The 27,777-nt window shown below is 39.4% G+C and overlaps 1 protein-coding gene across 5 annotated transcripts in view; it reads right to left on the bottom strand.

Annotated features, from left to right (window-relative positions):
- Alms1 (ALMS1 centrosome and basal body associated protein) overlaps positions 1-27,777 on the bottom strand; it is a 121,334-nt gene that overhangs the window by 59,699 nt on the left and 33,858 nt on the right. For 3 of the 5 annotated variants that reach the window (XM_042274428.2, XM_042274426.2, XM_042274429.2), the window contains exons 8-11: positions 20,061-20,191; positions 14,594-19,622; positions 13,421-13,554; positions 8,085-9,874 (exon numbers count right to left, since the gene is read on the bottom strand). In XM_042274428.2, the coding sequence (XP_042130362.1) occupies positions 8,085-9,874; positions 13,421-13,554; positions 14,594-19,622; positions 20,061-20,191 (7,084 nt within the window). The remainder of the gene's footprint in view (positions 1-8,084; positions 9,875-13,420; positions 13,555-14,593; positions 19,623-20,060; positions 20,192-27,777) is intronic. The other 2 variants (XM_076567066.1, XM_042274427.2) reach the window with 1 other exon arrangement.

The raw sequence follows: 27,777 nt of genomic DNA, 5'->3' as shown, positions 1-27,777 counted from the left end.
GAAGAGAGGAGGAGGAAGGAGGCAGGCTTTCAACTATCTCCTGTCTCCGGGGTACAGATGATAGACAAAGAACTGACTTTGGCCAAGAAAAGGTGGCCAAGCAATTAAGCTCAATTCATTACATAACAGACGTGCACAATTAGCTCACATAACTAAACCACTAGAACCATTTATATAGATTCAAGTGAGGCTACCTGTGCTGCCATTCAAATGGACAATACAAGCTGGGCTGTGTTGCCTAGAAGAGCCGGAAAGCAGATTTTACAATTATGAAACTTCCAACAAGGAGAACTTAAGAATCTCTTCTCTCTTTTTCTGGATACTTTAACCAGACAGATATAAGCCTTCCCTTGTAGAAAAATAGGAAGTTATACAAGGACATTTAGAGAAAATGCCTCCGTAAGATTAGCCTATAGACAAATCTGCTGTACATTTTCTTAATTAGTGATCGTTGGGGGAGAGGGGTTTTCAGATCATTGTGGATAATACCACCCCTGAGTGCCATAAGAAAGTAGACTGCTGGCCAGCCGGTGGTGGCGCACGCCTTTAATCCCAACACTCAGGAGGCAGAGCCAGGAGGATCTCTGTGAGTACAAGGCCAGCCTGGGCTACCAAGTGAGTTCCAGGAAAGGTGCAAAGCTACACAGAGAAACCCTGTCTCGGGGGTAAAAAAAAAAAAAAAAAAAAAAAAAAAAAAGAAAAAGAAAAGAAAGTAGACTGAGCAAGCCAAGGGGAACAAGCAAATTACAGCACTCCTCCATGGTCCCTGCATCAGGTTCCTGACCTGCTTGAGTTCCTGTCCTGACTTGTCTCAAAGATGAACTGTAATATGGAACTGTAAGCTGAAATAAACCCTTTCCTCCTTAAGTAGCATTTAACCAAGGTGTTTAATCACTGCAGTAGAAACCTAAGATACCCATATATCTGTGACCCTGGGTATAAAAAGTAAACTAGATCATCCACTAATTATATCAACTGCCAAGTGGGTCAACATCTGATCAGATCCATCAGGATCAGCCACTGACAGGACCAACCACTGATTAGAACAGTCATTGGTTTGCTCAACCACTGAGTAGCTCCACTTATCACGCTAGCTACTGACTGCATCCATGGTTAATCAGTTAGCCATTGAGTAAATCAACTGCTGCTTTTCAACAGCAGCTGACTGAAGAATCAGCCACTGGCTGCATGAACTGATTGGATGGGCTCTTGATTTAGAGATCACTGCTAATTAGACATCCTACCACAAATCACCACATTGCCTCCAATGGCAAGGTCTGCAATTACAGCATCAGTTTATGTGCTAGAATCTTGCATCCCCAGCTACAGAGGGGGATCTGTGATTCTGTGCTTTCCTGACACACTCATGGATGCAAGCTCAGAGGACAGATTCTTGGAGACACTATGCTTCTAAGCAGGAGAGAATGGATTTTCCCTAGTCTTATCAATTTCACAATACTGCATTTCCCCTTACGAGAATGCAGATGTCAAAAGAGTTCTGGATTAATTTTGCACTTCCTGGATAGGCTTACTGAAATGGGTGAAGAAGGCATTTTCCATTGCTCTTTGCTTACTTTTAACATCCATGTAAAGGAACTGGCTTTACTTGGCAGGGTCTATTTTAAGTAGAAGCAGATCATGAACTCTAATGACATGGTGATTAGAGAACAAAACATTCAAAGTAGAGACTGCAGAATTATTTTAGTTGTTATTAAAGATCAAATAATGATTGGGAGTGCAGCTCAGTGGTGGAGCACTTGCCTAGCACAAGTCCCTACGTTTGATTCCTATCATTAGGAAAGGAGGGGAAGCACTGTTTGCACATGATTAGAAACACTTGAAATCATCTGAAGGCAGGGCTGGAGAGATGGTTCAGTGGTTAAGAGCACTGGCCACTCTTGCACATGGTGACTCATAACCATAGTAACTTCAGTTCCAAGGGATCCATTGCCCTCTTCTGACCTCCACAAGCAACAGGCATACATGAGGCAAACAGATATACATGCAGACAAAACATTCATACACACATAAAATAAATTAAAATATTTTTTAAAAAATCACCTGAATTCATTGAGTTTTTGAGATTGCATGTAAATAAATAACTTTATTGATAGCACGTTAAAATAATATTTGAGATGCACTAGGTTAAATGGAACATAGTATCATTAATTTTTGTTAAAAGAAGGCTGGGGAGTATTGCTCACTGGCAGAGTGCTTTTATGTGCCGAGTTCAACCTCAGACATTAAGAACAACAACAGGAAAGGAAGAAGGGAGAGAGGGAGGGGACAGCTCATCTCAAAAGGCTGCAGTGCTGTATGATTCCATTTGAACAGCATTCGCCGAGGACAGAATGATGTAACAGGAAGCAGGTCACTTGATCACAAGAGGTGAAGAGGGCTGTGAAGAGGGGAGAGGAAGAGCATCGAGTGGTAGCACAAGGACACTACATTCTTATACCATGCTTATGATGGTGGTTACAGTAATCTGTATAGGTGAACAAATTTCACAGAACTAAACACATACACCTTAAACAAAACAAAACACCGAGTACATTTTAAACTGGTTAAGGTTTGTAATCTGATAGCTGTATTTTGGTAATGCCAATTTACTGGTTTTGATACTACACTTCAATGATACTAAGATACTACCAGCAGGAAAACTGAGTAATGGACACTGAGGACAGTTCAGAACTTTTACTTTCTTTTTTAAAAAATCTACTTATTGCCGGGCGATGGTGGCGCACGCCTTTAATCCCAGCACTCGGGAGGCAGAGCCAGGCGGATCGCTGTGAGTTCGAGGCCAGCCTGGGCTACCAAGTGAGCTCCAGGAAAGGCGCAAAGCTACACAGAGAAACCCTGTCTCGAAAACCAAAAAAAAAAAAAAAAAAAAAAAAAAAAAAAAATCTACTTATTATTTATTTATTTTGGTTTCTTTGAAAGAGTTTTACTCTGTAACATAGGCCAAGCTGGCTTGGAATTCATGACAATCCGTCTGCCCTGGCCTCCGGAATGCTGGGATTATAGGCCTGAGCCACCACATTCAGCTTTCTTGACTATTTTTGTGCTTTCCCGATAGTCCGTACCTACTTCAGATAAAAAGGAAAAGGCAAAGGAGCAGCGACAGCCAGGGCTCACGGCACACACTGGGAACCCCATGTGTGAGGCAGGATGATTACAAGTGTGAAGCTGGCCTGGATACAGAGAAGATTCTATAGCAAGAACAAAGAGGGCTGGGTATAGTGGTACACAACCTCTAATTCCAGCACTCTGGAAACAGAGGCAGAGAGATCTCTGTAAGTTCAAGACCAGGCTGGTCTACATGCTAAGCTCTAGGACAGCCAGAGCTACACAGTGACAACTTGTCTTAAAAAAAAAAGAAAAGAAAAGAAAAACAGTAAATCATAAACTACTCAGTAAGATAAGAAAGCATAATTAGGTGTAGGTATAATCAGTAAGCTGAATTTGCTAAGTAGCAAGAGTTTATTTAATTTCAAAGTATCTTATGTAAAATATTCAATTATATAGGAGAAAAGAGTAACTTGACAATGGTAACAAGAGGCTGTCACAACCTTATTAAGCAATTAAAATGGTGGTTTTCAATTATGGGAAATCAAAACTGTGCAACATGATAGGATGTAATGAAGGTCAATATAAAGTAACAGAAATGCAATCATCAGAAAACTCAAATTAAAGAACATCTCACAAAATAATTGTTTTATAAAATCTTAAGTGTGTCAAGGTTACAAACATCAAGAAAGTACTGAAGCTGGGCATGGTAGAGCATGCGCCTTTAATCCCAACATTCAGGAGACAGAGGCAGGCAGATCTCTCTGTGTTCCAGGACAGCTTGGTCTACATAGTCAGTTTCTGGACAGCCTGGGCTATGTAGAGAGACCCTGTCTCAAAAAAAAAAAAAAAAAAAAAGAAAAAGAAAAAGAAAAAGAAAAGAAACCACTGAAGAAACAACTTCAAAGGAAAGGATATTAAACACACATAATAACTAATACAACATGTAATTCTGGATTGTTTCTTTTGCTATGAAAGACACTAGGAGAAGTAGAGGAGTCAGAATAACACCTGTAATGAAGCAGTGTTAATTTCCCAGCCTGGGTGTTTTCATTATCATTATGTAGAAGATCTTTAAGGAAATGAGAATGTGTCATATTAATGGTGGGGCAGGTCAACAACTTCCCAAATGACTAAGTAGAAGGAGAACTTACTCAAAAAAAAAAAAAAAAAAAAAATTACAAGTAAAATCAAAGGAAGGCGAGAAATAAGAACACCATGCTTGGAAGTGTGACTACATGTTATCATGTAATATGCTCCTCTCATGTGCTGATTAACAAGCAGACAAATACAGCAAAGGGAAAGATTCAACAGCTCACCTGACAAGCTAAACCAGATTGTTCTCTACCCCACACAGCAACAGCAGAACACACAATCTTTTCAACCACACATTGGTCAAAATAAAATATCATGAAGCAATTCTGAACTTAAATATAGTGAGGTCATTCAGAGTAACCACCATGACCACAATGCAGTTAAGAAACACAGAGCACCAGTCAATGGGACAAAGAAGAAACTGAAAACTACATAAACACATAAACACTCTCTATAAACATATTAGAAAAATGCTAAAAATTAACAAAAAATGAATACATTAAATTGTTTACTCTCAAGAGGGTAGAAAAACAAATTCCAGATGCAAAATAGAAGATAAAGATAAAAGTAGAAATTAACAAAGTGAAAACACACACTAGAGATGGCTTACCAAAACTCCTATCTTAAAACCTTAACAAGATCGATGAGATTACCAGTATCAGAAATTAAAAAAAAAAAAAAAGCTAATGTCACAACAGGATATCACCATGTCAACTTAGAATAGGACAAAGTTTTCAAAAAGTCTTTTTTCAAAACTGACATGAGAAAAAAATCTGTATAGTCACATGCATTAAACAAATTGAACCAATAATAAAAACTCCCATCTATGACAATTTCATTGATGAATTCTAATAACTGTACAAAACTAATTCCAAATCTTCACAGATTATCAATACTTTCAGGAAGTCAGTTCAAGCCTGGAAGTTTACAAGTGAATACTTCTCTCATGAGCACAGCTGTAAAAAAGCCTTAAATATTAGGCAACCATATCAACATAGGATATAATGAATTAAGGATGTAGACAGTGATCTCTGCAACCACAGTAATAGTTTCCCTCCATTTCTGATGTTTGATCACCAACTCCTTTTAAGACTTTCCCTCCTTTCCCACTTTGGTCCTTTAGCTAGAGAAGCTGGCAAAAAAGTCTGTTCCCTTTGGTACCAGCAGGAAACTTAGGCCCTTCTTGAATGTCTTCTGCTCTAGCTACTATTAGCACAACTCATTTCGTTCGCTTTGGTCAAGTCAGCCCAGACCTACTTATGGCCAGATCTCCCCGAGATTCTTTTGTGTGAATGATAAACTTCTTTTCAAATTCTCTTGGTATGAAGAGAACCAAATTTTGAGCATGAAACCATCTTGCTAGTGCCAGGATAACCAAGCAAACATGAAAAAATTAAAGATAAGGGGAATACAATTTTTAATTATGGGAAAACGTTAGCATTTGGAGGTAAAATGTCTCTAATTTGGTCCCTAGCCCTAGCCAATGGCCACTCTTTTAGGAGGTTGTAGAAGCTTTAGAAGGTGGTTCCTCACTGGTAGATGTGGGAGCAGGCACTGGCAGTTGTAGCCGGCCCCACTTCCAGCCCAAGCCTCTCTTCTCCCTGGTTTGCTGAGATGCAACAAGCCCCCTCACAAATTTCTGCAGTCACAATTCCAGCCATTTCAGTCACTGTGCCTTCTCCACCATGATGAACTGTGTACTCCCAGCTCAGCCTGCATAAACCTCTTTCCCTGATGTTATTCATCTGGAAGGAAGTATTATTGGCCTATTCCATTCGCTTTTTTCCTCTTTTTAATTATTTATATCAGTATAGACTCAGGAATATCTCTTTCATACTTCGAGTTGTAATTCAGTACTTAAGTTATTCAGTTTCTGAGAGTGATTTCAGAGCTTTGCCCAATTCCCACTCCAGCCTGGAATTAGTCATTTCTCTTAAGAACCTCCTTTCTTTTGTATACAGCATAGTATTTACGCTATTTACAACCCCAAATGCAAGCTCCAGATTTGCTCAGCTGTTACTGGATGCCATAGCTCCTAACCCTCTCACTGACTTAAGCCAACAAGTCCCAAGATCTGTCTGTCTCCGCAACCACAATGCTGGGACTACACAGGACCACTCGGATGTCTGGCTTTCAGCATGGGGACTAGAGATCAAATCAGGTCCTTGGACGTTCAAGGCAAGCACTTTTCCAGAAGCACTACCCACCCTCCCAGACCACAGAAACAATTTCTCTAATTTTCAAGATTTAAAAAACAGAAATTGAGTTAATGATTAATGGTATCTACCTCTAAGATTCTAAGTATATACAATGTAAACATTCACCATGAAGCTCAGCATTTAGTACATTCTCAATAAACAGCATCTTTACTAGTTCATATTTGCAATAATTTATTTTCTTCTCATTCATAGTTTTACCTCAATTTTAAAGGAATTCAGCTGCAGTAAATTTATTTCAAACCTTGAAGGGTATAATGAATACTGTATACAAATTTGCTATACTTTGAATTTCTAAGCATTATAAAAAATATCCATCACTTCCCATGATTTATAATATTCAAGACAGAGGTTGGCATCTTGGATTTTTTTTACTCAAATCCAGTTATTAATCACTTCAGCTTTGTAAAGGACCTTTGAACTTCTCAACCGTTTTCTTGTGCATCTCCTAATAAGAGTGCCAAAGAAATTAAAGTTCATCCACAAGAAATTTAAGTAGTATTAAAGAATGTGCAAGACACATCTATGTAGGAAAGCAGGTTCTTGCTTTGCTTAAATAAGCTGCTACTGAGCCAGGCTCTTCAGCATCATTTGGCACAAGGGGCAATGTTAGCGAGTTGTTTTCCCAGTCAATCACGGAATCAAGTTGTCATGAAGACTAGATAAGATTGTATATCAATGTCACTTATGCCAGGAGATGTTAAATAAACACTTCCCCTTCCTCCTTCCCAAGCCTTGGGCTTTCCACTGTAGTATCCTACCTTAACCATTAACACACAGGTAATTCTCTTTAGCTATAAAAGATTTATGAAGGGAAAACTAAATCAGTGATGAATTACTAATATTAGGCTGAGTAAGACAAGCCTATTAACCTGTCCATAAATTCAGTTTCCATTCCTGTAACACAAGGTAAGAGAGGCTTCACATCCAGAAACATTATAATGATATTTTTTACTGCTGGGCTGGCTAAAGTGATGGGGAATTTTTTAAATCTCTTGTAAATAGTGTAATAGAGAAATCATGAGCTAGAAAGAGAGGAGAGAAATACAAAGAGCATATGCAAGTTAATCATGACTGTGAACTTAAATGGACTGAGAAATGATGGGATATATCTGAGGGTATTTGCAGAGCTAATTAGATCATGACAACTCTGATCTAAGAATTGTTTTAAATTACTGACGGATTCAAAATATGAACAGACTACTGGGAAATGGTAGAACTGTTTAAGTGGGGAATAGCTGGAAAAATTACATCACTGGGGGCATTTTCTTGGAGGTTCCTCCACCTTATCCTCTTGTAGCCATATAATATGATGTTGGAGCAAGCAAACGTCAGCTGACCCCCCTCTAAATATAGACCAAAACAAATCTCTCCCCACTTACATTTCAAACTCCCAGGAAATCATCAGTGCATCTCCAACATAAAATGAAGTAGTAAATTGTACCAATGGATGACCAAAGGTTCTTTTTAAAGTTTTAGATTTCTTATATCTGATGTCAAATCTTACAAAAAGCTCTTCATGTTACTTCACATGTTCACTGATTTATATACCTCTTAAAAGACTATCAGACCAGTTAGATTCAATCTCCTATAAAGAAATTACACTGCCCTCTGCCCTCACCCCCACCCCAGTCTTCCCATTTCCTTAACTATTTTAAATCCTTTGTTATACATTCCATCAGTTTGCCTGTTATCACAGTGACTCACCCATCTGCAGATACTGGAGTCCCCTCTGGTTTGGAATATCCTTCCAAATCTGAAATGTTCACTTGTGTTTGCCTTGAGGTTACTATCTGGCTATTCTGAGGAGGTTTGGTTTTCAAGTCCTGAGAAATAGTCTTACTATCTGGAAGAGAAGACTGTGCGACTTGCAAGTCCGGTGGAGGTTTAGGTCCTAGAAAACCTAAAGATTCTTGATCCTGTGCTATAGGTTTACAGGTCAGTAATTTGGAGGTTGGTTCCAATGACCTTGAAGATATAGTTCGAAGATCAAAGTTAAACTCACTATTAATCCTTGTTTTAGAAGCAGGATCCAATGAATGAAACCTTTCATCTAAGGTTCCACAATCCAACGTGGAAGAAGTCTTGGGACAAAGAGTTATACGAACACATGAAAGTGCTTTTCTATTCGAAGGTGAAGTAGATGCAGCTGTACAGTGGTCAGGGGCTGACTGGGAGATCAAATTACTGACCTTGGCTTCAACATTTATCATATTAGAAAAGTGAGATTGAGGTATATGCTGAATCTTTTCTACTACCCAATCCTGACCTTGACAAAGAGGGAACTGCTGTTTTCTCATGTGGTCGTCTACATCTGGGGATTTGCATTGTTGCTGATCAAGAAAATCGGGAGAAGGAAGATCTGCATCTAAACAATCCTGGTGCTTAGGAAAGAAAGAATGGTCTTCTCTGTTTTCATGATCTACATGTGGGGCGTTGCTTTGTTCAAAGAGTTCTCGCTGTTCAAGAAAAATGCAAGAAGCAATGTCTGGACAGAAGGGAGAAGAGTATTTTCTCATCTCGTGATCTGTATGTGGGGTGTGGCTTTGTTCAAAGAGCTCTCGTTGTTCAAGAAGAATGCAAGAAGGAAGATCAGGAGTTATAGCTACATTCTTCTCTTTTACTTCTAGTGTAGGACTTAGTTTGTCTGGGCTAATAATGGTATCCTTACCAGAAAACTGAACTCCCTTGAAACTTGCACTGACACTGGGTTCAGAATGACCAGCTTTAAAATCTGATCTTTCTAAGAGTTTTCCTTTTTGATGAGAATGATCAAAATCAACAGGTAATTTTTGCCTTTGCCTACTACCTTCAGCTAAAATAGTCACTGGTGAATGACTATGCCTTTTAAGTGATGAAGGGGAAGAGGTTTTCTGTTTAAGATCTCTAGGAGAAATCTGCTCTTCAGGGATATGTGACTTAAACACTCCTAAAGATGGTCTGGTACACTGGCTACCTTCAGTAACACCAACCTTAAAAACAGAGCTATCAGAAATGCACTTAGAGTGTCCGTGAGAAGAAAAAGTGATGGAGGTAGTGAACTGCTTCTTGGGTTCAGGGGGAAGTATTTGTGATGAGGAAGGGAAATCCATTTCTTTAGCTGGCACACAAGAAGGTTCTACTAATCCCAATGGCTGGGGGTCCATGTATGCATGGAATGGCATTCCAACACCCTTGCTAATTTTGATGTCATCTGGTGCAAGTTTTTGAAATGGGGGATGACTCTGTAACTGAAAGGAATTCCAAACTTTAAAACGGGTATTGCTCTGATCTATCGATCTGGAAAGGTTGATGTGCCTGCCTCTCCATGATGATGGGTTCCGTTGTCCTCTAGTTACATCTGAAGATTCAACAGATCGGAAAACAGAATGGCGGCTGTCTGGTCGTGGTTGTTCAGCAGTTAGAGTCCTGAAACATCCTTTCTCATGGCTCTCAATAACAATGTGACTGCATACAGCCTCGGGCACACAACCTATTCCCCGTGGACTCCGTAAGCCCTAGAAGATATAAATAGTTTTCCACATAAAGTAATCCAAAGTCATATACTGATCAGTTTTATATCCAAGCTAAAAATGACCATGAAAATCATCTCATCTGTCTATAAGACAGGTCAAAGGAACAGCAGGAAAAACAAAACTTTGCAGGATAAAATGGCTCATGATAATGAACAGCACTTAGGAAACTCTTAAAAGTGTTCTACTTGGAGCTGGAGAGATGGCTCAGTGGTTAAGATCACTGGCTGTTCCTTCAGAGGACGCATGTTCAGTTCCCAGCACCCACATCAGGCAGGTCCCAACATTGTGTAACTTCAGCTCCAGGGATTCAATGCCTCTGGCCTCCAAGGGCACCTGAATTCACATACACATGCCTACATGCAGACACACACATTTATACATAAACAAAAATACAAAAAATAGCAGTGTGTAGTGGTGCACACCTTTAATTCCAGCACTTGGGAAGCAGAAGCAGGCAATTCTCTCTGAGTTTGAGGCCAGCCTAGTCTACAGAGCAAGTTTCAGGCCAGCCAGGGCTATGCAGAAAAACCCTGTCTCAAGAAACCAATAATAATAGTGGTGGTGGTGGTGGTGGTAGCAGTAAATAAATAAATCCTAAAAAAGAAAACACACACACACACATACATACACCAAAACAAAACAAAACAAAAAGCAAAAACCAAACTCAAAAATCAGCAGTGGGACTGTGAGTGTCAGGTCAGGTGCTTCCCTACCATGTATGATGGTGTAAGTTGGATCCCCAGCACAACACACATGCAAACAAACAACAAAAAAGAGGACACATAGATATGTCAATAAATAGGACATAAAGACGAGAAACGGAAATGAAAAGAATGTTCAACATCAAAAAAATTAGGAAAATGTAAATCAAAACCACAATAAATACTTAGGAAGCAAAGGTAGACAGATCTCTGTGGTGATATCTTGTGTGCCCCAATAATGCTTGCCTGGGAATCAGAGGACAGAGCCAAACACTAATTAGACATAGAGGTCAGGCAGTGGTGGCACATATCTTTAATCTGTATGAACCTCTCTGAGTTCAAGGCCACACCAGGCTACATGAGAGAAACAGAACCAGGCAGTGGTGACACACACCTTTAATCTCAGGAAGTAATATGGCAGGACACAGAAAGGTATATACGATGTGAGAAAATAGGAACTTGTTTTCTTGAAGCTAAGAATTTTGTAAAGGCTGGCTGTTCTGCTTCTCTGATCTTTCAGCTTTCACCCAAATAACTGTCTCTGGGTTTTTTATTATAAGACCTTTTAAGATTCTTGTTACAGATCTCTGTAAGTTTGAGGCTGGTCTGGTTTACACAGTGAGTTCCAGGACAGCCAGAGCTACTTCTTAGTGAAACCCTGCCTCAATAAATAAATAAATAAATAAATAAATAAATAAATAAATAAATAAATAAATAAATAAATAAAAATAAAACAAGACAAAAAATAAGCAAACAACAACAACAAAAACCCCACAATAATGTGTTGCTCTAGGAGCTGGAGGGATGGCTCAATGGTTAAGAGCACTTACTGCTCTTATAGAGGACCAAGGCTCAGTTACCAGCTCCAGGGGATACAATACCCTCTAGCCTCCACGGGCACCTTTATGTACACATAAACATGCAAGCACATTCATATGCACATACACAAAAGTGTGTGTGTGTGTGTGTGTGTGTGTGTGTGTGTGTGTGTTAAGTTTCACTACAAACCTAGCAGAACAGCTAAAACAATGTCAATACCAAATGCTGCTGAGGATATGGGGTAAGTGGATCACTTACCCTTAAATGATAGGTTAATTTGATAACCCAAATTAAGCTCCTGGACACTGACATCACATAAACAAATGCATATTCCCAAAGAAAGCAAAATGAATATTAGGCAACTTTTGTTTATAAAGCCCAAGATTGAGAAACCACTAAAATGTTCTTCACAGGTGAATATTTAAACATACTATGGGGCATCCACAGCAACACAAAAGGAAAGCTATTGATAAAGTAATACCCTATGAGTTTCTAAGCAATTCTTCTTAACTCAAATATTTCAGTTATTCTGAATGGAAAAGGCCATACAAAAATGACTTCATTTTTATGATATTTTTGACATTACAAAATATAGAAATGAGGACTAGACAGGTGGTTGACAGGTGTTAAAGAAGAGGTGGGAGGAGCAGCATGGATGTAATTATGACAGCCTTAGTTTGTGAAATACCGATTTTCAGTATCCTGACTGTATTAAAGCCAATGTCATGACTGGGATCGATCATTAAAACTTTGCAAGACATTGGCTGGGCACAGTGGTGTATGCCTTTAATCCCAGCACTCGGGAGGCAGAGGCAGACAGGCAGATCTCTGTGAGTTTGAGACCAGTCTAATCTATATAGTAAGTTCAGGACAGCCAGACCCTGTCTCAAGGACAACAATTGCTCTTAACCACTGAGCATTTCTCCAGTCCCATCTCATGCTGATTCTATGTAAAATTCAAAAGCATACCGAAGAACAGAGAGTCAACACATGTCAGAGTAAGAAATACAGACATAGCTAAGAAAGGAGATCCAAAACATTTTAATGGCATTTGTCAGGGGTAGGACCGCGTTGGTTTGGTTGTATTTTTTTGTTTGTTTGTTTGTTTGTTTTTAAAGATTTATTTATTTCTTATGTATACAGTTCTGCCTGCATACCAGAAGAGGGCACCAGATCTCGTTATAAATGGTTGTAAGCTAAAATGTGGTGGCTGGAAATTATACTCAGGACCTCTGTAAGAGCTGCCAGTACTCTTAACCTCTGAGCCATCTCTCCAGCCCTTGGTTTGTTTTTTGAGAAAACAATCTTATTAAATAGCCTTGAACTTGCCATCTCTGGCCTAAGCCTCCCCAATACTGGGATTAAAGTGCACATGCTCAGCTCAATGGCATCTGTTAATGTTCTGTAATCACAGGAATTAACTTCTCTTTAGATAAGTGCGTCTATTCAAGAAATGGCTCACTAAAGGAAGAAAACAAACATTTAAAAGGAAAGCTGCTCTTAGATAAAAACTACTTTAACTCTATTCTTAAAATACAACTTCTGAAACTGAGTTTCCACCTGAATTGCAAGATGTAAAGGAGACATTTAACCTCTCAATTGTAAAATTACATTGGCAAGTCAGGCATGGTGGCACACGCCTTTAATCCCAGCACTCAGGAGGGCAGAAGCAGGTGATCTCTGAGTTCAAGGCTAGCTTAGTCTACAGAGTGAGTTCCAGGATAACCAAGGCTACACAGAGAAACCTTGTCTTGAATAATTAAACAAAAAACAAAAATAAATCAGCAAAACAACTCAATTCTTGTTTTACTACTATGATAATTTAGAATTAATCCAAACTTATAGAATCTAGTCCTTCAATTTTAACTTTTAGAGAATTAAGACTCTAATAAAACTTTACCCTAAGATTATCAGCAACTCCTCTGGAGTCATCAATGCCAACTAAGGGCTCTAATTTCTACTGTCCTTTGTTTCAGTTTCAGTTTTCATTTCTACATTTCTTTTATACCTCAGACACGTGAGTTGCTCTTCCATGACCAAACAACTTCGCCTTTATCTCTTCTACTTTCCTCCTGTCGTCCTCATTTAATTCTGAAATGGAGTATCCATAGTCATGTCCTAAACTAAGCTTTAGGTTCCAGGCTGGAGAGAAATCACAAACAAACAGTTGATATTTAAAAATTGTGAAACTGGTCATTTTTCAATGACTACATGAGCAAAGAAAACCAGCAACATCTGCCCCTGACTGCCAACACAAAGCTCAGCACGTGGTCTCAGTGTGTGACACATCAAGAGCTCTTAAGAGGTCACTTCACTGAAAAGTCGACCCACCCTTCAAAGCAGGGTATTTCTATGTAATCCAGGGAAACCCTGAACTCAGGATTTCTGTGCCTTAGCCACCACAGTTTTTAAACCATCCTCCAAGATGGACTTCCAAAGGAGCCACTCTAAATATGATATTTAAATCGTTAATCTTAATTTTTCTTATAATCAGAGTCTCTTTATCTCCCGTCTTGGTACCTGCTATGGTTACTAACACTTTTACGGTACCTAATAGAGAGATTTTGACAGAATCAAAATGTACAAGGAATGGCACAGTCAGTTAACCTCAAGATTCCGAGTCAGTCCTGAACCACTTACAAGTTACTACCCGAAACATTTCCTCATGTCTTCAAGATTGTTACATCTCCTTTACAAAGATTCTACTAGAGATTAATGAGGTTAATAAACATCGCCTTTTAGACTTCTAAAAGTTTTAGTACTAAAGACCTTCGTAAGTGTTTTTGCCTTATATCTTAGATCAACTCCAAAAATTTCATTAGAAAACAAAGAGAAAGCTACATAGTTTTAGAGCACAAAATAATTTACAGAAGAGTAAATTGGAGGCATTTGTGTCCCCAAAACAAGGACATTACAATGAGAGAATTAAAGAAGCCCAAACTACTTTCTTATTGTCCATCTGACATGAGAATCTCCTTCGCCTAAAATCATAAACTCAGAATAGCACTACTAATCATATAACTTATTTATATCATTGCTTCTGTTTTCCAGGTTTTGGATAGAAAATATAATCATTCTACAGTTCTGTAAGAAAATAAATTAGAACTTCAAATGTCCCATTTTAAACGGCTAAGCTATAATGTTCACAAGCCTGAATGTGCCTGTATAAGTCAGTCCTTACCTTGGGCTCGGACCCGACACTCCTCTTCCTCTGCATTTCTAAGTATCTGTTTGGCTTGATTCAGTGAGGATTCGCACTGAAGAAGGTACTTCACGTGTGCAGCCAGCGAATCTACACTACCACAGCCGTCCTCACTCTCTGACAGTCCCTCCTCTTCTCGGCTATCTGTTATGCTTGTCTTGGGTGAAGTATATGGAAAGAAGTTTAGAAAAACATCAGAAACAGACTCCAAAGACTCCGGTAAATTACTGTCCCATGAGCAGCAACCATCACTTACATCACTACTCGAGTCACTCTTTATGATTGTCATCATAGGGATAATAATTTTATTCCCAATGCCTGTACTGCAACCTTCAGGTTCAGACCTCATTACAGACCTGGAAGCTTCATACCGCCTGAAAGTTTCATCAAATGCCATTCTCGCTGTGTCTTCTGCTCTCTGGAGAGGACTTCTAATCGCAGTTGAGCTAATAAACTCCCAATTTTCAACACCCCTCTGGCACTTGAGGTTCGTCTGTGTGCCAATGTCCTTCTGTACACACTCAATGTGAGGGACCTCCTCTGTAAATAGCTCCCTCTGGGTACAAACGTCAGTTGTGGAGGGTTCTTTGAAGCAAACTACCTTCTTGGATTGTATTAACGAAACATCGTTAACATCTCTGAAAGGCACTAAGGGAGCAGGGAAATTGCATCGTTTCAGTGCTATATTTTCTGCCTCCATTAAAAGAGTCTGAATTTCTTTAAGAGTTTTGGAACCACGATCGGTATCCCGGACTTCCTCACAGCCAACATCACCAAAACCTGAAGATTCTGGCTTACATATGATAACTCCATCATCAATCTGCGAATTTAAAGGCATACTGTTTGCAATGAGAGAACAAGACTCAGGAGAATTCAAATTATCTATCAGTTTTTGGACATGTTCTGAGACAAGTTGGTGCCTTTCACTGTGTGAATAAGCATCAGGAGAAACTGTAGGTAAACCAGAAATCTGGTCAGCTTGACCAAGAGAACCTGAAACCTTCAGAGCATCTTCAGTTAGATGTCTGTCTGGCAGTTCCTGTGAGTATCCATAGGATGTATCCGATTTCTCTCTGTGTGAATATGAACCAGACAGAGGTACTGGTACACCTGTGTTTACAACAGTTGGCTCAGAGACAGTTGAAATCTTCGGAATATCTTCACTTTGATCTCTATCTGGTAACTGTTTTTGAACAGAAATAACAGGTTTTACTTTTTGAGGGTAGGAACCATGAAAAGCTGTTGGTAATGGAGTCTTTTGATCATCTGGTCCAACCACAGATGGAATTGCAGGCTTCTCTCTATGTAGGTAGGACCTATGAGTAACTGTTGGCAACTCAGTCTTCTGGTCATCCAGCGGATCTGCAGCTGAAATCTTGTGCTTCTCCTTCTGTGAGTAGGAACCAGATAAGACTGCAGGTCTCCTATTCTGGTCAGATAGTCCAGGAACAGTTGAAGCCTTCAGAGAATTTTCAGTTAGAACATGATCATGATCTGGTGAGGCCTTCTGATAAAAGTCACTGAACTTTTCTCTGTGGAAGTAGGAACTGGAAGGCCCTGTTGGAGTCCCACGTGTCTGTGTTGCAAGTGCAGAACCAGCTGACACTTTCAGAGCCTCTTCTGTGGGATGGCTGGCTGGCAACTCCTGGGGAGAGAAAGCACTGGCCTCTCTCTGTGGGTAGTAACTTAAAGGTTCTGTTGCTTTCCCAGCCTTCTGGACAAATGGTACAGGATGAACAAAACCACCTAATGCATCCTTACCAGTGCTTGGCAGTTCCTGTTGATGAAAACCACTGGGCTTCCCTCTACTTGAGTAGGAAACTATTGGTGCCCCAGTCTTCTGATGAGTCGCACCAGGCCCTGTTTTCAAAGCTGTTTCAGTAAGCTCTGGTAAGTCCTGCTGGTAAGAGGTGAGGGGTGCCTCATCCTTTGTGTAAGGGACAGAGGGCACTACTCCAGGAACATCCAAAACTCGCAAAGCTTCTTCAGTAAGATCTGGCAACTCCTGCTGATAAGAAACAGCAGGTATCTCTCTGTATAAGGGAGTAGAGGGCACTCTTGGTATTTCAGTTTTCTGTTCAGTAGGTCCAACACTACCTAAAATTTCTACTTCCAAAGCTTTTTCACTAAGATCTGGAAACTCTTGCTGGTAAGAAACAGCAGGCCTCTCTACATATGAGTGGGAAGTAGAAGGCACTGTTGGTAGCCCAGTCTTCTGGTCAGTTGGTTCAGGAACAACTGAAACTTTCCCAGCGTTTTCAGTTAGAGGCCTATCTGGCAACTCTTGGTGGTAAGAAACAATGGTATTTTTCTCTAGATTTGAGTATGAAGAAGAGGTAATGAGAGGTAGTCCAGTCTTCTGGTCAGCTGGTTCAGGAGCAACTGAAACTTTGCGACCTTTTTTAGTTTGCTGACTCTCTGATGTGCCCTGCTGGTAGAAAATAATTGGCTTTTCTCCAAAAGAATAGGAAGTAGAATACACTGGTGGCTCCCCAGTCTTCAGGTCGACTGGTCCAGGAGAAGCTAAAATGTCCAAAGTTTCTTTAGGAAGATGACCATCTGGCAAGGCCTGTTGGTAGAAAATAATGGACTTCTCTCCAACTGGATGGGAACCTGAAGGTCCTGCGGGTGTACCAATCTTCTGCTCAGTTGGCCCAGGAATAGCAGCCACTCTGAAAGTCTCTGTTGTCAGGGGACTGCTTGGCAAAGTGTTTTGGTAGAAAATAATGGGCTTCTCTCCAATTGGGTAGGAACCTGCTGGTCCTGCTGGTGTGCTAGTCTTCTGCTCAGGTAATCCGGAAATCCCTGGTACTTTGAAAGACTCTGCGGATAGAGGGTTACCTGACAAGCCTGGCTGGTAGAAAATAATGGACTCTTCTCCAGGAAGATAGGAAGTAGGAGATACTACTGGTACCCCAGTGTTCTGGTCAGGTGGTCCAGGAGCAGCTGAAACTTTCAGAGACTCTCCAGGCAAATGACCACCTGGCAGAGCTTGCTGGTAGAAAATCTGAGGCTTCTCTCTTTGTAAGGAGGAAGTGGAGGCTACAGATGGCATAGCAATGCTTTGGTCAGCTGGTCTAGTCATAGCTGAAGCTTGCAGAGCCTCTTCAGATAGAGGACCTGACAGGGTCTGTTGGTAGAAAATACCAGGCCTCTCTTTTTGTAAATAGGACACTGCTGGTGTCCCTGTCTTCTGGTCTACTGATCCAGTTGTACCTGAGACTTTCTGGGCATCTTCAGTTAGGTGGTGGTCTGGAAACTTCTGCTGATGAGAAATACTGGGCCTCTCTTTATATGAGTGGGAAGCAGAGGTTACAGTTGATATGCCAGATAGCTCATCAGATGGTTTAGAAACAGATGGAGCGTTGAAAGCTTCATGAAGGGTTGGCTGGTAGGGGAAAATAGGCTTCTCTGTGTGTGATGGAGAAGTAGGGAGTACTGTTGACAGATCAGTCTTCTGGTCAGCTGGTCCTGGGATCAATGTTTTTGTAGACTTTTCTGCTGAATGACTATCTGGTAATTCCTGCTGATAGAAAACACCGGGAACCTCACCATATGAGTGAGAAATCCCAGACTTCTGGTCAACTGGTCCAGATACAAGTGAAACTTTCTGAGTCCCTGCAGGTACATGACTGTCTGGCCACTCTTGGTGATAAGGAACAATAGTTTTCTTTTTGTGCTGGTAGGAACTAGAAGACACTGTTGGAATGTCAGCCTTCTCGTCAGCAGATCCAGAATCAATGGAAACTTTCTCAACATTTTCAGGCAGGTTCTTGTCTCTGTAAGAATACGAAACAGGTAATTCTGATGGTAAAGGAGTCTTCTGGTCACCTCGGCCAGGAATAACAGAAACGGGCAATGCTTCTTCAGTTAGATGACTGTCTGATAATGTCTGCTGGTAGAAAGTTTTAGCTGTCTCTTTATGTGGCTGAGAAGCAGAGGTTACTGTTGAGGACTGGGTCTTCTCAGTTGATCCAAAAACAGCTGAAACATCCAAAGGCTCTTTGCCTGGATGACTTTCTGACAGAGGATGTTGATAGAAAACAGGTTTCATTCCCTTTGAGTGATAACTAGAGTATATTGTTGACATTTCGGGCTTCTGGCCATCTGGCCTAGAAGCAGATGACACTTTCTGAGTTTCTTCAATAAAATGCCTATCTGGCAACTCTTCTTGGGGAAAGCTGCCAGGCTTTACTTCATGTGAGTAGGTGGAAGAGACTACTGTTGCTCCCATCTTCTGGTCAACAGATCCAGGAGCAACAGAAACTTTCCAAGGCTGATGACTCAAATAACTTTCTGGCAAAGCCTGCTGATAAAAAGTATGAGCCTTTTCTCCATGTGAAAGAGAAGTCGAGGACAGTGCAGTTATCCCAATGTTCTGGGCAGCTGGTCCAGGAAGAACTGAACCTCGCACAATCTCTTCACGTAAATGACTGTTTGGCAACTCTTGTTGGTAGAAAATAGTAGGTCCTTCATATGTGTGGGAAGTAAGAGGTGAAGCTGGAACATCAAACTTCTGGTCGGTAGGCCTAGGACCAGCTGAAGTTTTCATAATGTCTTCAGGTAAACGACCACCTGCCAAGGCATGTTGGTAGAAAACAGCAGACTCATCACTTTGCGAGTAAGAAGTAGAAGTTACTGTTGGGAAGCTACTCTTCTGGTCACTCAGACTAGGAGCAGCTGGCGTCTTTGGAATGCCTTCAGGTAAATGACCACCTGTTAGGACTTGCTGATAGAAAGTATCAGGCTGCTCTCTTTGTGAATACGAGACAGGGGCCATTGTTGATAAACCACTCTTCTGGTCAGCTTGTCCAGGAAATGCTAAAACTGTCAGTTCCTGACCAATTCGATAACCATCTGGCAAGCCTTCTTGATATAAAATACCGGGCTTTTCTCTCTGTGCATAGGAAGTAGGGGTTACAGGTGATGTCCCAGTATTTGGGGTAGCTAATCCAAGATGAGCTGAAGCTTTGGGAGCCTCTTCAGATAGAAGGCCTTCAGGGACAACCTGTTGATAGAAAATATCAGGTTTTTCAGGCTTTTTTCTATGTGAGTGAGTACTATTGGTTGACCAGTCTTGTGGTCAACCAGTGCAGAAACAACTGAACCTTTCAGAGCCTCCTCAGTTGGATAGCTTTCTGGAAATCCCTGCTCATAGAAAAAACTGGGTCTCATGTGAGTATAAAGAAGAGGGCACTGCTACTGCCCCAAGCTTCAGGATGGTGGGTACAGTAACAACAGACACTGCTGATGACTGCCCATTAGATGACCACCTGGAAAAATACGAGGCTTTTCCCTATGTGGGGAGGAAGAAGTGATAATATCTTCTGGCCAGCTAATTCAGGAATATTTGAAAGTTCAGACTCTCTTCAGTGAAATGACTATCTGTCAATACTTTCTGGTTTACAGTCTAAATGTGGGGACCAACAGTGTTCTGAGAACTTACAGCAAACTGAGTTAAATCTTCAAAAGGCAAAGATGAGCGTGTTTCAATGTCTGAATCTCCAAAAGTGTTAGTGATATCTGGTTTCAACTTGGATTGAGCAATTGCAACTTTGCCTCCTTTAGAAGTGTCTCCTTTAAAAAGAAAGAAAAACAAAAAATACAATGATTTGTTAATATTATATAAATACATATTTTTTAATTCACTTTTTTCTCTTTTGCCAATGAGATAATTCAGAAGGTAAAGCAACTGCTGAGCAAGCCTGACAACCTGGACTCATGTAAAGATAAAAGGAGAGAACTAACGAAGTTTTCCTCTGAGCTCTACTCACATGCCAGAGCCCACCTACACACACACACATACACACACACACACACACACACACACACACACAAAAAAAAAAAAAAATTTTGGAACTTTAAAATTTCCTCTTTTGTACACAAATATAAATAAAGGAAGAAAGCTTTATTACCTCAAGCCTTTAAATATTTAGAAATTAATTCTATGGAAATCATCAACAAATGAGACAGATGTACATGAAGATATTAACTATAAAATAAACTAAAGTAAAAATAACTAACAACAGAATTAATAGCTTAAAAATAACAGGACATGCACTTACAAAATATTATACGGTTCTTAAAATTGGGAATTTTTAAGAATTTTTAATTGGATGCAAAAATGTTAGGTCTGAGATTTAACTTTTTCCTACTTCCAATCTAAGAGCCTGCTATTATACCATGAGTGGTGCCAGGAGACATAAGACCCTCAGTTATAGAATAAGAAAAAAAGTACTATTATCCATGGTCCAAAAAACCACCAGCTTAACTTCAAGGTTTCTCTGGCTGACCTGAGTTCTATTCCCAGTACCCACACAGCAGCTTACAACCATCTATAACGACAGTTCCAGAGGATCAGTGCCCTCTTCTGACCTCTGTGAGTACCAGGCATGCACATGGTACAGATATACATGCAGTCAAAATATTCAAATAAAATAAAATAAATAACGTAAAAAATAAAAAATAAATTAGAAGAGATCTCTCTGGCCCTCAAGTCCAGTGGAAGCAATGAACTACAGTGCAGATGGACACTATGCATGTATTGGATTCAAATTACTTTCTCTAATATTTATTTTTTTAAAAAAAAAATGAAACTGTATAAGTCCCTAAGAAATTTGAACTATGTGGCACAGGGAGTTATTGACAGCTTTGATAGGAACCATTCTGCATAAATATGGATTCAAAGTGGGAAGGAAGGGAATGTGGACATCTGAGCAGCACAAACTAACAAAGCTTTCTGTAATGACAGAACTGTTCTATTTCAGTGTAAAAAAGGGATTTTAAATGAAGATAGGTCTAGCCATTTAAATATACCACAACACAAATGTCAAAAGTCTGACAGCTTGTTCAATCATCCAGTAAATTACTTAAGAAATATGTGTACTGTGTGTTCAGACATTGTTCCAAATACAAAATATAAAGCAAGAGACAGATAATCCTACTTCCCATACTACACATGCTAGCAGGAAAAATCACAATAAATAAACTGGCAAAAACATGGTTTGTCAAATGTTGGTGAGAAGGTTATTAAATATAACAAGTATTATCTATACTTTACATACAAGGAAAGTTTCCTTTCTCCACAAGAAAGCACTATATAATGGTGCTTCTAAATGTAGGGCTCTTACTAACATGCATACTCTTGATTCAACAGGTCTCAAGGTACAACCTGAAATTCCGTACTTCTACAAGTTTCACAGTGGTCTAGAGCTAGAGAACTTGAACCTTTCAATTCTAACTCTGACTTTTGACCCCTTTATACTGCAACTGAATCCCCTTCTCTAAAGCCATGTTGAGCTCCAAATGATAACTGAATGTTGGGAGAAACAAAGTGAGAAATGAGTTGTAAAGGCATAGAAGTATCAAGTATTAACTAAACGCAAAGGAAAATATGAAACGCAGTATAACCTGAGGAGAAAATTTTTGTGAGAAAGCCTCAAGAAGTTAATAAACCAGAACAGATCAACAAAGCAAAATCTTATTTTCCCCAAGATTTCCCAATTTATCTAAGTTTTTACTTCCTTTTGACCATTACAAAGTATTAGCAACACCATGAAGGAAGCAAATGAGATGAATGGCCAACGACTGAAGACATAACCCAGACCTCAAAAGATGTAGAGGTTTACATGAGATGATGAGACCTGGGGAGAAAGGAAAAGATTAGCAAAGGAAACTTGAAGAAGAGGTACAGGGTAAGCGGCTAAAAGGGCGAGAGACTCCTGGTGTTGAAGGAGAAATTTCCCCAGCTCTATGCAAACTCACAGGCATATACTTCAAAATATTAGAATGTAGCAAAAATCTTAAAAGGTTTTATTAATAAAAACAAACCTGGAGCCAGATATTGTTGTGAATTGTGAGAGATCAGAGAATTAGAACAAGCCACAGCCAACCTCACCTCGCCAATTCCTCAGCTGATTCTGTTTCCTCAAACTGGAAGCCTCTGTGTCCTCATCCAAATGGATCTCAACTGAACTGCTGCTAAAAACCTAAAAGCTTAAAAAGGCTCTAGTTCCTGGTCCTCATGCCTTATATACCTTTCTGCTTCCTGCCATCACTTCCTGGGATTAAAGGCATATGTCACCATGCCTGGCTGTTTCCAGTGTGGCTTTGAACTCACAGAGATCCAGATGGATCTCTGCCTCCAGAAAGCTAGGATTAAAGGTGTGTGTGCCACCATTTTCTGGCCTCTATGTCTGTCTAGTGGCTGTTCTGTTTTCTGACCCCAGATAAAGTTTATTAGGGTACAAAATATATTGGGGGACACAATATCACCACATCAGAAGCATCCACAGTCACAAGCCTAGTAATTATATTTGGAAGTGTTTGTGCAGGTAAAGAATTCATGATGACAGATGGCATGATTGTAGGTACTTTTTACTCTCTCAACCCTGGAAGAGAGAAATAAACACACCGAGTATTACTACTCAACTTCTAAATTCACGAAGATTGTTTTTAGAACTGGGTTGATTAAAATTTTGATTATAGAAAAGAAAGAAAATTGCCAGAAGAAAGCCATTAATAGACCATAATTGCCTTCCAATGTAAAAGGTGCACCTAATAGAAATGTGATCAAGACTAGAGAGTTGGTCAGGATTTGCTCAAGGATTCTTCCCAGAAAGCAAGTGCTTATTACAAAGAGGCCTCCTTAGAGGGCAGTCTTCAGTCAGCCTGAGTTAATAAAGCAAGTGCTCATTGCTCACAAACAACATGAGATGCCCTCCCAGTCTTCCATTCTACAGGCGACTAAGGGCAGCAGTTCAGCTGAGATTCATTCTGGATGAGGACACAGAAGCTTCCAGTCTGAGGAAACAGGATAAGCTGAGAAGTTATCGAGGTGAGGTTAGCTGTGGCCTGTTCTGTCTCTCTGATCTTTCAGAATTTACCCCAATGCCTGGCTCCCAGGTTTGTTTTTATTAATAAGACTTTCTAAGATTCGTGCTACAACTGAGTTGGAATGGTGAGTAAGCAGCCCTTAGTAACAACTAGTGAAAAAAGAGGCCATGAGTTTGAAGGAGAGTGGGAAGGGGTATATGGGAGGAGTGAGAAGGGAGAAATGTAATTATAACTTCAAAGATTAAAAAAATGGAGGAGGATTGAGTAAAAACAGAAATAAATATTAATTAGATAAAAATAACAGCTGGGTGGTGGTGATGCACACCTTTAAGAAGAGATCCACCTGCCTCTGCCTCCTGAGTGCTAGTTGTTACTACATGAGTGTGTGTGTGGATTCCTAAATATAACCTGCTCAGCTCATATAATTTACTTGTATATATGTTTTCAGAGCTGACTATTTGGCACTGGACAACTGTAACTTAGTCCTAGATGAATATTGAAAATACTTGAACTGAAAGAATACAGGTGATTAAAGAAACCCATCTAATTCTGCATATGCCAAGTTCCAATACAGAAATATAAGAAACATGAAAAATCAAGGGACTGTGATTCCTCTAAAAATTCCCATTTCTACAGTAATAAATTCCAATGAAAATAAAGTAGATTAAAAACCTAAGACAAAGAATTCCAAAAACAGATCTTAAGAATGTTCAACAAAATTAAAGAAAACATGAACAAACTCCTGAATGAATTCAAAGACAACACAAGCAGCCAACCAAACAAAATAAGGAAGCCAATACAAGATATAAAAGATGAACTCAATAAAGAGATAGAAATACTGAAAACTCAAATTGAAATTTTGGAAATAAAAGGCTAAGTAAGTCAAGTACACTGTGGAATTCACACCAAAGGACTGGATTGGGGCTCGAAGACAAGGTAAATGAAGGAGCACATTCAGACAACAATAAAAATAAAAATAAAATATAAACAGTACATATAAAACTATTGGAGGGCTGGAGAGATGGCTCAGAGGTTAAGAGCACTGACTGCTCTTCCAGAGGTCCTGAGTTCAATTCCCAGCAACCACATGGTGGCTCACAACCATCTGTAATGAGATCTGGTGCCCTCTTCTGGCCTGCAGTCAAACATGCTGTATACATAATAAATAAATAAATAAAAAAAAATAAAAAATAAATAAATAAATAAAACTATTGGAAGACTACATTAACAAATCATGGCAAAGAAAAAGTACAGTCTAAAGGCAGAAAAAAATGTATTCAATGAAAAACTCCCCCTAGAGAAAGAGGTAGCCATCCAGATACAAGAGGCATTTAGAACACCAAATAGACAAGGCCAAAAGGGAATGTTGATATGACATATTGTAGTTAAATCATTAAGTATATAGATCAAAGAAAGAATATTGAAAGCTACATGAAAGAAATGCCAGTCACACAAACACAAACCTACCAGAGTAATATTAGATTTATCACAATAAATTTTAACAGCCCAAATAATATGGAACAATGTATGTGAAGCTCTGAGAGACAGCAACTGCCAACCAAGATTACTATAACCAGCAATGATGTCCTTCGTAAATGAAGAGAAACTTTCTATGATAAACATAAAGCAAAAGAGTTCATGGCCACAACTAAGTCAGCACTGGAGAAGACTCTTGAAGGAATCCTATATATTGAAGAGAGAGATAAACACATTCATAAGGTCATAGACGAAAGTAAGTTCTGCTAGATGAGTAACTTTTTCAAACAAAGACTAGAAAAGGACCAAATCTGACAAACAACAAAAGCAAAATGATATCCCTCATTATCATAATTCTGATACAATAACAACATAGTAATAGTGGGTTCACTTCACTATCACCAACAGACAGGTTACCAGAAAAAAATAATAACAATAGTTAACCAAAGAACCTTTAATGGACTTTAGGAGACTCCTATTGAACACCCCACCAAGCTTCACAAAGCATACTCTTCTTAGTAGCCCGAGACTATTTCCAAAACAGACCATACTTTAGCAAATCAAGTCTTAACAAATACATGAAAGTTGAAATAATTCCTTATATTCCATCTTATCACAGAAGAATAAAGCCAGAAACTAACAAGAGAAACTACAGAAAATATGAACAACACACTACTGAATGATGAATGGGTCAAAGAAATCAGGAGGGAATTTTTTTAAAGTCCTGGAAATAAATGAAAGCAAAGGCAAAAACCTGTGAGATGAAACAAAGCAGTTCTGAGAAGGAAGCTTATAGCTACACATATCCACATCTAAAAAGTCAGAGTTTTCAAATAAAGAACTTAATTACGGAACTCAAGTTCATAGAAAAATAAGAATGAGCCAAACGTGAGACCAGGAAACAGAAATATGGATCAGAACAGAAATTACTAAAATGGAAACCCAAAGAAGTGGTTCTTTGACAAAAGAAGGTTGGCAAATCCTTAGCCAACCTAACCAAAAGGAAGAATACCTAAATTAATAAAATTAGAGATGAAAAGGGGAGATATTACATCAGATAACAATAAAATTCAGAAGATCATTAAGGCATGCCAATATGAAAACTCATATGCCAATAAACTAGAAAATCTAAAAGAAATAGGTAAATTTCTATGTACATATTGTCTTAGTTATTTTTTATTGTCATGGAGATACTGTGACAAAGGCAGCCTATAAAGAAAGCATTTAAATTGGGGCTTACAGTTTCAGAGGGTGAGTCCATGACCATCATGGCAGGAAATATGGTAGCTGGCAGGCAGGCAAGCAGGTATGGCCCTGGAGCAGTAGCTGAGACCTTACATCTTGAGATACAACCACCAGCCAGAGAGAGGTAAGTGGGAATACTGTGGACTTTTGAAACCTCAAAATCCACTCACAGTAACACAAAGCCACTTCTCCTAATCTTTCCCAAACAGTTCCACCAACTAGGAACCAAGAATTCAAATAAATGAATCTATGGGAGGCCATTTTCATTCAAACCACCATACATGTTAACTACAAAAACTAAACCAAGATATAAATAACTTCAACAGATCTACAACAAGCAATGAGTCCGAAGAAGTTAAAAAAAAAAAATCAACTAAAAAAACGTCCAGGCCCATATGGTATCACTGCTGAATTCTATGGGACCTTTTCTAAAACTTTAAATATTTAATTTTCTTAGTGTGTGTGTGCACACACAAATACTAGTTGTGGTGGTTTGAATAAAAATGGCCCCCATAAGCTCATATATTAGAATGCTTAATTACCAGGGAATGGAACTCTTTGAAAGGATTAGGAGGATTAGAAAGTGTGGCCTTGTTAAGGGGAAGTGTGTCACTGGGTGTGGGCTTCTGAGGTTTCAAAAGGCCATGCCAGGCCCAGGGACTGACTCTGCCTGTGGGTCATGATAAGGTCTCAATGCTACTCCAACTCCTCTGTGTGCTGCCATGCTCCCTGTCACTATAATGGACTAAGCCTCTAAAACTGTAAGCAAGCTCCCAGTTAAATGCTTCCTTTTATAAGAGTTGCCTTGGTCATGGTGTCTCTTCACAGCAATAGAACAGTGACTAAGATACCAGTTTAACCTTGTGCATTCAAGGTCAGAAGACAACATTCAAAAGTCAGTTCTCTCTAGGGATCAAACCCCAAGTTTTTACAGCAAGTGCTTTTGCCCTCAAGCCTTCTCTCTGGCTCTCTACCATTTAAACATTATTTATCTTTATGTACATGGGTGTATTGTCTGAATGTCTGTGCACCACATACATGCAGTACCTGCACAGGTCAGAAGAGAGTGTGAACTGGAGTTATAGATGTTGTTAGCTACCATGTGGATGCTGGGAATCAAACCCAGGCCCTCTAGAAGAACAGTCAGTGCTCTTTAAACATTAAGTCATCTCTCCAGCCCTTACCAGACCTTTGAAGAAGAACCAATAATGATCCTCAAAGTATTCCATATAATGAAAAAGGAAGGGACACTACTAAATTCATTTTATGAAGCCAATATTACCCTGATACCAATGATGGACAAGGACCCACAAAAAAGAAAATTAAAGGCCAGTACACCAGAAGAACTCGAACATTTAAAATCCTAGTAAAATATTTGCAAACTAAATTCAATAATACAATATAATGATCATTTACCATGAATGACCAAGTTAGCTTCATTCCAGGGAATGTAAGGATGATTTGTCATATCTAAGTCAATAAGCATAACATACAACATATATAGACTCAGACAGAAATCATACAATCATCTCAACAAATATAGACAATACCTTTGACAAAGTCCAACACCCCTTAATGATGAAAGCCATGAAGAAATTAGAAACAAA

Source organism: Peromyscus maniculatus, chromosome 3, assembly GCF_049852395.1.
Source record: "Peromyscus maniculatus bairdii isolate BWxNUB_F1_BW_parent chromosome 3, HU_Pman_BW_mat_3.1, whole genome shotgun sequence".
Lineage (NCBI taxonomy): Eukaryota > Metazoa > Chordata > Mammalia > Rodentia > Cricetidae > Peromyscus > Peromyscus maniculatus.
The sequence above is the reverse complement of the archived record's forward strand: the minus strand, read 5'-3'. Positions and strand labels throughout refer to the sequence as shown.